This window comes from Sesamum indicum, linkage group LG9 (assembly GCF_000512975.1).
Source record: "Sesamum indicum cultivar Zhongzhi No. 13 linkage group LG9, S_indicum_v1.0, whole genome shotgun sequence".
NCBI lineage: Eukaryota > Viridiplantae > Streptophyta > Magnoliopsida > Lamiales > Pedaliaceae > Sesamum > Sesamum indicum.
In genome coordinates, this window is record NC_026153.1 from 7,370,123 (window position 1) to 7,384,724 (window position 14,602).

At 35.2% G+C, this 14,602-nt stretch overlaps 2 protein-coding genes across 2 annotated transcripts; both read left to right on the forward strand.

The window, feature by feature from the left end:
* On the forward strand, positions 371-6,604 carry LOC105171154 (transcription factor LHW-like). Its single transcript, XM_020696697.1, has 10 exons — positions 371-1,127; positions 1,907-2,128; positions 2,238-2,319; positions 2,639-2,680; positions 2,774-2,833; positions 3,349-5,021; positions 5,103-5,205; positions 5,448-5,588; positions 5,720-5,845; positions 5,971-6,604. The coding sequence occupies exons 1-10, from the start codon at positions 1,033-1,035 to the stop codon at positions 6,154-6,156; spliced, it is 2,730 nt and encodes a 909-aa protein (XP_020552356.1). The 5' UTR covers positions 371-1,032; the 3' UTR covers positions 6,157-6,604.
* LOC105171155 (aluminum-activated malate transporter 7) lies at positions 10,977-13,314 on the forward strand. The gene is made up of 6 exons (XM_011092181.2): positions 10,977-11,226; positions 11,379-11,519; positions 11,601-11,873; positions 11,950-12,062; positions 12,164-12,307; positions 12,828-13,314. The coding sequence occupies exons 1-6, from the start codon at positions 10,977-10,979 to the stop codon at positions 13,263-13,265; spliced, it is 1,359 nt and encodes a 452-aa protein (XP_011090483.1). The 3' UTR covers positions 13,266-13,314.

Consider the following 14,602-nt stretch of genomic DNA (forward strand, 5'->3'; position numbering starts at 1 on the left):
AATAAATATTACTATTAAAAATAAACTAATAGTTAAACCCAAATTTAGGATCATGACCAAATTTTTGTATCTCAAGATTTAGTTTTTGTTGGGAGATAATTTAAAGGGGACAATTCTTGACTGAACCAATTCCAAGATTCTTTGTGCAGTCCCAAAACACAGCTACAAAAAATTTCTGACTGCCCTAAATCCCCCTGAATTTAGTTGAATAAAACCAGAAAAGTACACCCCCTCCCCCCCCCATCCCCCCACCCTACAGCCCTGTTTCCAGCACCCTCCTCTCATTGATTAATCATCATGGCGCATTTTAGCACACTGGCCCCACTCTCCCTCTGCAATAGTGTAACAAAAGGAAAAGCAGCATCAGAGGCATCATTCATACTCAGCTTGCCCCACTAAAAAGGAGAACAAAGAGAGCCCAGAAAACCAAAACTTCAACCACACACACTGAAAACACACACTCAGAGCGACATATACATGTTCTTTCACACTACAGAGACATAAAGCTCTGTTCTTTACTCCAAGAATTACAATTCTATCAAAAAACAAGTCTTCAAGCTTACATTTTTTGTGCGTTTGAGAATGGAGAAAGTTGTTGTTGCTGTTAACTGCGAGCTTAAAGCTTGTGGGATAGTGTAGAACTCTCCTAGTTTTTTTTCCCTTGTTCAGCTGGGAAAAAGAGAATTCTTTTTCCACTTCTCTCCAGTTTCCTTCTCTCATTTTCACTTTCTTTTCCTTTTCTCTCTCAAGAATGGGTTGCAAGAGAATGATAGCTGGGAATTTGGATCCAGAGAGGAAAAGGAGTGGTGGGTTGAGAACAAAACAGGCAGGGCGTGGGTCTTGCAGAGGAAGTTAGGCTAAGGCCCTCTTGCTATATTGAGGAGAAAGAAGTATGTTTTCCCTCAGGGAGGAATAATCTTATATTCCTCTGTCCTCTCAGGTCCTCAAGTGAATCTTTCGGTATATCTTTCATATATAGATACATTCTTCAAGAATATTCATATTCTGCTGCTGCTCCATTAAATTGTTGTGATGGGGTACTTGTTGAAAGAGGCTTTGAAGACTCTTTGTGGAGTCAACCAGTGGTCTTATGCTGTTTTCTGGAAATTTGGATGCCAAAACCCAAAGTAAGAGTTGAGAAAAATTCACTTATAGTTTCTTTTGTTTTTGATTTTTGGTTAATGAGGAAAATAAAAAAGAGTAAAGTTAGATTTCATTTCAGTATTTCTATGGTGACATATATTCCCCACTTTTGTTTTCTGTTAATTTTCTGGCCTTCTGGTAAAAATGTCACTGTTTGATGTGTGCTCTTTTCAGTTGCTTTTGGTTAATTTTTGTTGGAAACAATCTCTCTCTCTCTCTCTTCTTGGAATTTTGTGCTGACCACTTATAAAGGAGAGCAAATGAGAGAACAAAAGATGAAGTTCTTCATTCTTTTGTGCCCTAGCAAAAAAAGAGTCAAGTGCAAGCAAACAGACTATATTCAACTCCTTTAATTTGCCCTTTTTCTGTTTTGACCAGATTACAGATTTATTAGATATGGTTGTCTTCTTCTTCCCCCCTCCCTTTTTGGCCTTGTGATCATACAACTTTCTTTTTCTCTAAGTTTGGACTTTTCTGGTTGGTCCATTCAATTTGTCTTGGAGAATCTTAGGGGAAAGTATACAATATATTTGTTTTAATCTGATAAAAACCTATATACTGCTATGATATCCTGTGCATGGCTTTGTTGATTTCTGTTGTTGTCCTTATTGTTTGCATCTATGTGTACTAACCTTCTTCTGCAACATTTCCCCTGTGTTTCTGGATTCTGTTTCCCACTTTTTGAACCTTTTCACCATGAGTTCTAATCTTCTGAATAAAGATTTTGTCTTGTTAACAATGAGCTAAATTTTTGGTTTGACAGGCTTTTAATTTGGGAAGAATGTTATTATGGGCCACCATCATGTTCCGGGCTTGCAGGGATTTCTGGAAATGGGAATCCAGAAATTTCTTTTCAAGGCTACGATGCTTCTTGCGTTTTCGCTGAAACTCTTCACTCACAGCACAATATTCCAGCAGGGAATAAGGTGCATTTGCTTGTGAATGAGATGATGATGGACAATCATGTCAAAATTGTAGGACAAGGGTAAGCAATTTATGCTTAACTTGGCATGTTTCCTGTCCTTGAGATTGTAAGAAGTTTCACTGAACATACTTAAGTTAATTTAAGTTAATTGTCTGATTTTGTTTCTCAGGTTGGTTGGAAGGGTTGCATTTACCGGAAACCATCAGTGGATACTATCTGAAAATTATTATAAAGAAGCCTATCCACCAGAGGTATTTTAGGATCCTTGTGTAGGATCCAACTGTATTGAATTCTTAAAAACTTAAAGTTCCATAATGTGATGCTAACTTTTGGCATTTTACCTCAAGTTTTAACATTAAACCATTACAATATGAACAGTTCTTCCATCTTCCATGATAAGTTAAGCCTGTAAGCTCATTTTAGTTGTAACAGATGCTTCAAAAACTTGCATATATTAGATTATTTATGGAAATCCTAATACAGAAATCAAACAATTTTGAGAAATAATGTTGAGAGTTCTTTTCTTGCCTTGATAGGCATAAACCTCTTGTATTTTTGTTGGTCTTCCAGGTTCAAAATGAGGTCTGTCAACAATTTTCAGCTGGCATGCAGGTTTGAAGATTGACATACCTTTGTGGTGGTTATCTATGTCATCTAGATTTCGTTGTTTAATTAACTCTGTTTCTTATTTTTTCCTTGTATCAGACTCTTGCAGTTATCCCCGTTCTTCCACATGGCGTAGTTCAATTTGGTTCATACTTAACAGTAAGTTATTTCTTTTAATTATCCCTGTTGAAATATAAACAATCTTAAGTAGCTGAGCACAAGTTTCCTTGTCGGTATAATTTATGATGGTTAAAGGCAAGGTTACATTGTTTGTTGTAAGTCATTGACTTCCATATTTGCTTGGAATTTGAGAGATGCCCTAGTGACATTCACAGAGAAGTTTGAATAGCCATTGGAAAATGTCGTTGACTTAGCACGTTTAACTTTTATCTGCACTAAAGCAATATATAACTTTTAGCCTATAATCTGTATTCTCTGATTGTATGGCGTTCAAATTACTAAGGTTGACAATATCACCAACTCCTTAATAGTATCTCTTTGATGAATTTCTTACATGTCTAAGAGGAAAGTTACTTTGCTTTTACCATGTCCTTGATGTTTCGGCAGCCTTATTCGTTAGAATGTCATGAAATCATCTTAAGACTTTGCCATATATATTTTTAAGCCTTCGGCTGCTGATTCTGTTGAGTCAAACATCATTTTTGCTATTTCAGATTCTGGAGAATATGGGATTCGTGAATGATGTGTTGTCATTAGTGCATCAGCTGGGATGTGTGCCTGGTGTCTTGCAACCTGAAATTTATGTAGCAAACGAACGCGCTCCGACAATTGGGGTTCCCTTATGTACTGCATATTCCACTCCAGGCGAATTGCCTCTTGAATCAAATATGATGAATGCCTCTTCTTTATCCGCTGACAGTTTTAGATATGTTGGATGCTCAGCTCAATCTTCTGTGTTTAATAGTCAAATGTCATATTCTTTAACTGGTGAAATCCAGAACGAGATGCGTCCTGGTGCAGCTTTGCAAGCTTCAAACTCAAGCTCATCTCGTTTTATGCCTCATGGTCTCCACGAGGAAGCCAAAGTTGCTCGAGCAGTAAAGTGTCGGACAAACCAATTTATGAACGGAGTGGTTAAAGCTGAAGTTATCCCATCAAATTTAGATACGTGGACAAATCAAAATTCTTCTCCACACATCCCTAGGTCCATAAATTCCGGTTCAAATGAAGGTTTTGTCGGGCTCCCATCTGTTGAAGCAAATGGACTATGTGAAGGCGCATATATGAATCCCCTGTCAGGTACAGATTCTTTTTCAAATGGTACCAAGAAACCCTGTGAAAATATCATTTCCAAGAATCCAACTTCAAGCGGGCTTAAAAATTTGAATCTGACTAAAACAGAGGCTTCTTTCTCTGATTCTGTTGACCATTTGACAACAGATTCTTTGCTTACTTATTGCTCTGGTACTGAACATTATCACATGAACGAGAAGGTTGCCCAAAGTGACTTATATCCCTGTAAGGACAAGATAGAACAAAATGCAATTGATGCTCATGATATTCCTCTGACTCGAGATAATGAGCATCTGAACATGGCTGAGCTCATTCCTGGTTTTGTTGAAGATTACAGAAAGCAGAAAATTGATCCAGTTACTAATACCAATTACAATGATTCAGGCGCCCAACCTCAATCAGGAGATGATTTGTTCGATATTTTGGGTGCTGACTTTAAGAACAAAATGCTCAGTCATAGCTGGAATAGTTGTCTGAGCAATGGACCAGCCACAAGTACGCATAACTGGGATAAGAATCATTCTGCATGTAAAACGAGTCTGGCTTCTTCAGAAATACATTCTACTAGCCAAGGGAACTCAGAAAGTGGGATTTTCTCCTCAACTGGAACTGACCATCTCCTGGATGCTGTGGTCTCTAAGGTTCATCCCTCTGCTAAGCAGACATTGGATGACAATGTTTCGTGCAGCACAACGTTGAGTAATATGGGTAGTTTGTCGGCCCACAAGGCTTTGCTCCCGTGTGGACAGTTTGGGATTTCTGATCATGCGAACGGAGAGTTATTGGGCATTCCCAAGTATCTGGCAAAAGCAGGGGCAATGAGCTCTTTCTCATTGAGAACTGGTTCTTCCAAAGAGCACTCAGGAGCCTATTCCCAGTGTAGTAACGTGTATGATTCATGGATCGAAAATGGTCATAACTCGAAACAGAACAACAGCGCGTCTACTGGATATTCTAAGAAAGCAAATGAAACGAGTAAAACAAACCGTAAGAGGCTCAAACCGGGTGAGAATCCAAGACCTAGGCCAAAAGATCGCCAAATGATCCAAGATCGTGTGAAGGAATTAAGGGAAATTGTGCCTAATGGGGCAAAGGTGATACTTCCCTTTTTTCTCTTTTCTTTTAATCATGTTGTGATAAGATAATTCTTGCACATGGCTTGTCCCACTTATATATGTCTTGTTTTGTCTCTACTCGAACGTACTATCAAACATATGCTTTTCCTGCAAAGTGTCACAAAGCACGCTGACAAGCTAAAGCAAACTATGGGGTCCAAGGTGCGAAATACTATTTTAAACCTTAACTATGTCGAATGTGTGAATTGCTGTAAGAGAAGAAGTCATAGCTGCATATGTAATATTACGTCAGCCATCTGAATAAATTATTCGATTAGAAATACATAGAAAGTGGCATTAGCTCCTCTGTAAGGTTCATCCAAGTGGACAAATCAACTACTGTTGCAAAGTGAAGTATGGAAATAAAAGGAACATCTTATATGTCTTTTTTCATTGAGTTTCAGATTATTAGCAAGGATGGTGGTTTGGTTTTGAAAGATAATTTTGAAGGAGGAGCAACATGGGCCTATGAAGTAGGATCACAATCTATGGTCTGCCCAATCATAGTCGAGGATCTAAATCAGCCCCATCAAATGCTTGTGGAGGTAATTGCAACCATCCGTCAAACACTCAACATCTGGAAACAAAATGCATTTGCCTTTCTTCTACACAAGACACGCCATTATTACATCCTCAGATGTTTTATTCTTTTTCTCATGCTTTTCCTTTGTTGCAGATGCTCTGTGAAGAAAGAGGCTTGTTCTTAGAAATAGCTGATATAATTAGAGGACTGGGATTAACAATCTTAAAAGGGCTCATGGAAACTCGAAATAACAAGATATGGGCACGCTTTGCTGTAGAGGTAAAGTCAACAAGAAAATGTGCATATCATTGAATTGGATATGTTAATACTTTTTGCAGAGAACGGAAACGTTGATGCTTCTTTATGCTATGCAAATAAGCTGTTAACTGCACTTTCTCTAACAGGCTAATAGGGATGTTACGAGGATGGAGATATTCCTCTCATTAGTTCGCCTCTTAGAGCAAAACGCAACAGCCGATATTCCACAACCCAATGACATTAGCTGCGACAACATGAGGGTTCAACATTTTCACCAAGCTGCCTCGGTTACTGCAACCGGTAGAATCCATAGTTCACAGCAATCAAGTTGATGACTAGATATGTCCAAGATATGTTACGAGCGGGCGAATCAGAGGCTCACCATGACTAACATTTCTTCTGAAATAACATTTGTTGTTCCGATCCATGACTTCGTCCGCGAGCAAAACTGTTGCTGATGTTTGGTTTGCAGCAGCCTAGACAGAATTCGGCAAAGGAACTGCTTCGAGGGTCTGATCATGCATTATCAACCGTAACTTGTAATTGGAAGTACTAAGTAGTTGTCTGTTTTATCCTTGTGTTACACTACTAGTTCTAGTACTTGGATTGATGCGCAGGTGGATAAGGAAATAGAGAGCAAGGTGTCATCTTGGTTTGCAGCAGTTTCTTGATCTACTAATGTATAGTAAGGATGGGGTGTGATAATTAGGACAATTGCTTCTTCATTTTACACTTCTTTCTCATTAATGTAAGATTTTCTGGACTTTCTTTTGTCTTCAATTTCTGTTCGATTTTTCCTCATTGGTCTTTGTTCAATCGTCATCTTGCAGTGTACTTTTGTTAAGATATTAATATTAAGTGATTCTTTTTAATTACTAAAATTTTTAAATATTATTTAACATGGTATTAAAGTCAGATAGATCAAGCTATTGGTTCGAATCTTGTTACCACCCAAAGTTTCACGTCTAGGATTTCTATGACGGGATACGTGGAAAAATATTAATATTAAATAATTTTTATTTCTAACGGTTTCAAAAGAGAATAGTCCCTGTTAATCAAATGTAGGAAAGGAAAACAGGGTTGCTTGCATTTTTTCCAACACAGATAGAAAACTTGCACTAAATAACTATATTAGTCTAATCATCCACTAAATAGTTTTCTTGTCTTTTTCTTTTTAATGAATGATCAAATTACTAAATAATCAATTTTTTCAAGGATAGACATCAATAGACAATAAAAAATAACTTGGAGTCACGACTCCAAGAAATTTCAAAAGAAATCAATATCAAAATCAAACAAGTCATCATCTCAGATAGCAACTTGCCCTATTTTTTCTAAACTTTTTCAAACTTGCATTAGTTTTATAATTTATCTTTTAATAATATTAAAATAACTGAGGCCATGGTATGTATCATGAAGGGATGTGGCAAATTGTAATTTACATATATGTGATATAGGAAATAGACAATTAGCTCTCTTGTGAAAAATAAAACAGCAATTTATCCTCCTAAATGTTTAAAAAGATACAAAATACCCCCTTCATATGAGTGGTGTTGTGCATGCATGAATTTTTGTTTTTCTTTTTTACCTTTTTTTTTTTACAATCGTTGGATCTTATATAATATAAATCAACTGTTCATACTTTTTTCTACAGTAATCTACTGTCCAAATCATATGTTACTTAATCTTTGGCCAATACCTTATCTTTTCAAATCAACGATTGAAATTTAGTCTCATATAAAATATTTACATATAAAATTTATAAAAATATAAAAAATACAAATAATTTAAAAGGCAAAAATTTATATTATTCATTATATAAATTTATTTTTATAATTTTATAAATTTATAGTAAATTTGAGCCATTGATTTAATTTAGATGAATGTGATATCAAATATAAACTGTTGATTTGAATCAGAAATAAAATAAACCATCGATTTGTTTATTAGATCCGAACCATTGGCATATATAAGACAAGATCTAATAATTTATAATTAAGGATATACGGTCATTTTATAGTGAAAGATGAAGCAAAGTCGCACTAAATGCACGTACACAACACCACTCACGTGAAGGGGGTATTTTGCATCTTTTTTAAACAATAAGGGGGATAAATTCCTATTTTATTTTTTATAAAGAGACTAATTTGCCTACTTTCTGTATCACATGTAGGTAATGTGTATGATGATCAAGAGATCAAGCACAAATTCTTGTTTCTATTTTGACAAATTAGGAAGAAATCCCTTTATTTCTTGTTAGGAGTAACGTCGTATTCGTGGATCTATGCTGCATGCATTTGAATGGAGCTTTGAGAGTCGCTGTCAGAATGTCAACACGAAAAGTTTTGCATGTAAGAGATATATACTAATTTGCTGTTGTAGGAAAATTGGAAGTGAAGGGAGGCAGATACGAGGCATCATGTCCAATGTAGTATATATTTATATAGTATCTCCCAAATCCTAAAATGGACAAAATTGACATGTCTAAAACAATACTATTTAAGGCTCTGATTCCATTGCCTCAATATTGTAACTTGAGGTGGAGAACAACACTGCCTAAACCAAAGTCGTAGATACGATAAAAAATAGTCTTATAACTTCAAAAAAATGTTCCACTTCACGTGTTCTTAATTTAACGAAAATGAGTAATATGACGTGAATCGCAATTTTTTTGGACTTGTAGGACTAAATATGTTGAATAGTAAAATAATAAGATCAAAATCGCAAATAGAATAAGTTATGGGACGTAAATTGTAATTTTCCACCAAAATCATATGTTTTCAAAATAGCCGAGCTTATTCTTTTATCCAAATTAATAAGCTAGCGAGCTTATCTTTTTCTCTGATTTAAGATCTTTGTGTATATATCTTTTCTTGTTCCTAATAGACTAGTCTTCAGATAAGATATCTTTATCAGAATTGCCAGAAATCTGGTCAAATTATTTGAGCCTTAGCTATAAATAAGGCTCAACCTTTCAAAATCAAACATGAATTCTCTCCCTTTAGGTGAAGTTGATGTGGTCCTTGGTGTTAAAGTAAAGAAATTGAAAATGAATTTACAGTATTTCGATTACACTACATTGAAAAAAATACTAAAGAGATTTGATTGTTTTGATGAAATACCAATGAGAACGCCTTATGAACCTAACAAGTCTTTGAAAGAATAATAATGATGTGTCTCACAAGCGAATATGCAAAAATGATAGAATGTGTTATGTTTCTCATGAGTTACGCTACACCTGACATACATATGTTGTTAGTAGATTAATTCGCTATACTCATAATTCCAAACAAATATTGGAGTGAACTTCGTTGTCTGTTAAGACCTAAAAGGTACTATGAATTTTACCAATTTTTGTATTGAGTTAGAAGGTTTTTATGATACAAACTAGGTAACAGATAGTGATGAAGTGAGTTCTATTAGTGGGTACTGTTCACTTTTAGGTGGAAATCTCTTTCATGGAGATCTACAAAACAAACTTGTATTATTCGCTGTATTATGGAATCTGAATTTACACCTCTTGAAATAACATGTCAAGAACTTGCTAGGATATTTACTATTGTGGGGGGGTCATCTATGTTAGTCTTATTGAATTGTAACTCCCAAATAGCCATTAGACATGGTGTGGTTAAGGAACTCTTGAAAAATGGAATAGTCTCCTTAAAATATGTGATATTCGAGAGGAACTTGTAAAATCTTCTCACAAAAGGATTAAACAAGAAGAATTATTCTTGGATCTTGAGACGCCATGGGACTTAAACCCTTGGATTGATGAAATATGATGGATATATACGATTTTGATGGTTGTGCTGGAATTCATTTTTAGGACCGCCGCTCATCCACGACACAACTTTGATTGTTCTTGCACTCCCTGCAATCCCCGTCAACTTATAGCAAAGTTGGTCGTCATTCAAACATATACAAGTGTAAATATAATTTAATACAATACAGACATTTCATTCGTCAAATAGACTTTGAGAATGCATGTCATACGTTGACAATTATAAACAATAAGATACGACAACATAATGCATAGAGAGTAGTCAATAGCTTTGGAGAATATTGATTTGGCAAGTTTTAGCTGAACATCTGATGAGGAGAATTTTAGGCATCCGTTGTTGGTCTTGTAATAATTATATTCTCAAGGCTTCCAAAACACAACTCTATCAGAAGAGCAAGTGGGAAAATCCTTTATTTCAAGGAACATATTCAATGCTTGCACCACTACTACAATTTCAATACCTCAAAATCAAACCAAAAGCCTGTAGGCATAGATCATGTCTGATACAAGGATTTTCTTTCCTAAAGAAAAAAGACATATTGAAACTAATTAATATCAAACATGTACAAGATGATGATACTTAGAAAATTTTGCAGTTTTGATAATGACAACTTTAGACATGTGTGTTTTTTGTATGTTATTTATCATGATATTCTCTTTCAATGGTTCAGACACAGTTCTGAGAAGAGAAAGTGGTTAAGTCCTTTATCTCAAGGAACATATTCAATGCCAAGGAACAATTCATCTTTTCATTTCCAACCAAGACATGCATTTTTCAAATCAGACAAAGAAAGGCCTGTGGAACATATAGATCATGTCTGAGACAAGGTTTGTATGGTTAGATTTTTAAGGCCCTTATCCGTTTGTCTGAAGATTAAACGAGCAGGCGTGTAATTTCACTTGTCTCGTCCTTACACCGATCAAACTTGTAAAATCTTTGAAGAGATATTGACTGCATATTTATGCATACCAGTTCATAGAAGCACTTAGGATGTTCAACTTGGCTAGGGATAACGATTAGATGATTCTAAATGGTCCAATCAATCTGCTATTCCAAGTAAAAATCGAGCTCTTTACCAGAACCGAACCACTCTCATTTATGGAAAACAGATAAACCATCCAAAGTTAGAACTCCACTTAGTCACCCTGCTATTACAACCCCTTCTTTTCCTGAACTGTCATTGTACTTGTCAAGGTACAAAAAGGCACCAAAACCTATTCATTAGAACACATAAAAAGAAGATATTCTTATTCATGTGACTCATGTCCACATGCATTCTATCCTTATATAAGTCAGCGATCGTTACTTCTGTAGACAGCCACATCTCATGCAAAATGCGTTAACAGTATTATCGTATATGATAAATGGAAATGGAGTCAGTAAATATAGAGAAAGCGAGCATTTTTCTCAGTGGATTAAAGGCAAAGATTGCAGAAATTGCTAGGCAAACTAAAAAGGTGGCAATGGACGATCCAAGAAGATTGATCCATTCGCTGAAAGCTGGACTTGCTCTCACGTTAGTCTCGTTGTTCTACTACTTCCAGCCTCTTTATACCAGCTTTGGTGTCTCAGCAATGTGGGCTGTCATGACCGTTGTCGTTGTCTTTGAGTTCTCTGTCGGTAGGTTTGCTTTAGTATTAGAGACCTACAATTATCCCGAATGTTATTACATGCACTGTTTTAGTTTAGGTTCAGGATTACGTTCTGAGTTAAAGCAAAATAATGTTGCAAGAAACATGACAGAAACCTATGACTTTCTGCTATATTTTCAGGTGCAACACTTGGGAAAGGCCTGAACAGAGGTTTGGCAACCTTGGCAGCTGGTGCTCTAGGCCTCGGAGCTAATCACCTGGCAAGTGTAAGTGGAAAAACATGGGAACCAATCTTGATTGGACTATTTGTCTTCTTACAAGGTATTTTTGGATTGGAACAACATGAAATTCCATACATCCTTAACTCTCCCGATATACATTAACAGCATGATGACCTTGCAGCTGTAGCATCAACGTTCATACGATTCTTTCCCACGGTGAAGGCTAGATACGATTACGGGATGCTAATATTTATCTTGACGTTCTCTCTCATCTCTATATCTGGTCTACGATCTGATCAAATACTCGAGTTGGCTCATAAGAGGCTGTCCACTGTACTCATCGGTGCATCCACTTGTGTGATCATATCAATCTTCGTCTATCCCGTGTGGGCCGGTGAAGATCTTCACAAACTTGTTGCTCAAAACCTAGAGAAACTTGGAGGTTTCTTAGAAGGTATATACATATCTATGATACATTCCATCTTAAATTTTATCAAATTATTACATGAATATATATGTTTTCATTACAGGTTTCGGGGATGAGTATGTGAGAACATTCGATCAGGAGTCAGAGAATGGAAGAACATCATCTCTAGTTGGCTTGAACAGTGTTCTTGATTCCAAGAGCAAAGAAGAAACATTGGTTGGTGAAATTAAATAATTACACATGATCATATGTAATTATTAGGACAAAAATGTAAGCATTAAACTGTTTATATGATTAATGAATGTGTGTATTGGCAGGCAAATTTTGCTAGATGGGAACCAGGGCATGGACAGTTCATGTATTGGCATCCATGGAAACAGTACTTGAACATTGCCAACTTGACAAGACAGTGTGCCTGTCGAGTTGAAGCACTCAACGCCTACCTAAATTCTAAAACTCCAGTATATATCTTACAAACCACTTTTCAGTTAATTACCAATTTTTACATCCATCTATCATACTAAAATATTCAAATTAAGGTAAAATTGAAACAAATTTGGGACATCCAAGATTATATGCAAAGAATTTTGGTTTTTATTTATCTAGAGGTACATTCTATCTATTAATATTTTCATAGGAGTCTATCACGTTGAACCCCTACTAATATATATATTTAGGGAAAATTACAATGAGCACTTCTGAAATTTGTCATGAGTAATAATACATTCTCATTTTTTAAAAAATTACAAATACCTCATGATGACCGTTTAATAAATACTCCTACAATGGACTGTCATGAAAGTATTTATTAGACGAGTGTTAATATCAGAAGGAGTATTTGTAATTTTTCAAATAATAAATCGATAATTATAATTATAACAAACTCCATGGGAGCCAGTTGTGATTTATCTGATATGTATACAGATATATATTAAAATTTAATTTTTTGTAGGCATATTAAACTTAAGACAATTTTGGCAGGCATCCCAAGAAATCCAATGCATGATTGCAGGAATGAGTACAGAATCAGGAAAAGCGCTAAAAGAACTGTCATGGGCAATCACAACAATGAGCAGGCCGCCCTCTCCCAATCCCCACATACCCAACCTGAAAATCGCATCCAAGAACCTGAATTCTCTACTAAAGTCGGACTTCTGCGATGAACACACCAATCTTTTGCAAGTAATCCCAGTTGCTACAGCTGCGGCCCTGCTGAACGATACAGTTACCAGTGTCGAAAACATTGCTGACGCCGTTAATGAGCTCAGTTCCCTAGCAAATTTCAAGGCCATAGACTCAAGTGAGGCAGAATCAGAATCAGCAAACAGGAGTAAAATCCCACATGTTATTATTACAGTTAGCTGCGCTGCTGAGGTTAAGAAAGAAGGCCAGTCCTCTGTTCAAGCTGTCCAAAATTAAGAATTTTGGACTCTACTGTAAATATGTCATGGCACTGTGTCAATTTCAAGACTACCCACTCTATATATATATATATATATATATATATATATATTATTTCTTCATTTGGGACGCAGTATGCAGAAGATAATTTATTATTGTCTACAAACTTCAATCTTTATTATTAATCATAATTAAATAAAATTGATTAAAATTTTAATTTATCTAGCATGGTAAAAATATTAGTTATGATTTAGATATGACAGATATTTTAGCCATACTTACAAAAAATCATAATTAACAAACCTTATGTAAGCTTGGTCAATGATAATTTATTATGACCATTTATTTTTAGCCATGACAATTAGCTACAATTAAATGTTATTATTTTTTGCATTGGTCAGGTCAAGCATAGTTAGTAAAATATGGGACGAGTAAAAACACTAGCTATGCTATACGATAGGAGTGTATTTTGATATAATTTTAATGGTGATTAGCTATTTTTATGTTAAAAACACTCTTAATCAAGTGATATATTGCAGATTTAGCTTAAAAGAGGTTTGTAGGATGAAAACTGAAGAATGGAGCTACAATTAGCAATATGACAGCCTTGCTTATGCAGTTAGGCGTGCTCACATCTAACCCTACGGAAATCGGCAAATCTTGAACGAAATTAAAGAAATGGGTATTTCTCTATTTTCTTACAAAAATTGAATCCTATCGTTCCTATATTTCTATTAGTTGAAGCCAAGTAGAAGCAATATAAAGAATCATATTTTCCACAAGTTAACCAAGTAGGCTAAGTGGAGTATTCATATGCTACTGTTGGAAGAAGGGCCAATTTTTTTCCTCCATTAAAAAATACTTAACCATATGCTAGGTACATAATCTATACTGTTAAATTATAGACAAATAAGTGATTGAGGACCAAAAGTACTAATTTTTATAAGTTACGAGACTAAAAGTATTGATTCCATAATAAACTGAATCAAAAGAAAAATGGGTCTAAGTTATAAAAATAAAAATAATATTTTCCCATTTGGAGTCTTTCCAATTTCTCAGTTGCTATTTTGAGAAGTTTTTAGAGTATCATTTGGATTCTTTTCAATTTCTCAGTTGCTATTTTGAGAAATTTATTCAATCACATATTTTATGACGAATAAATCGAACATTCTAAAGAGTCGCGTTTCTTCTGTATCCATTGAAATCAAAACGTCAATTATTTTGAAAATATCGTACCTACGCGTTTCAACCAACATAGGTATCAAGTATAATTATTTTAATTTACACTGTGAGATTTTGGATAAAATTATTCGGTTATGTTTCCATTTTCGAATTTAAGTGGAAAATGTGTGTTT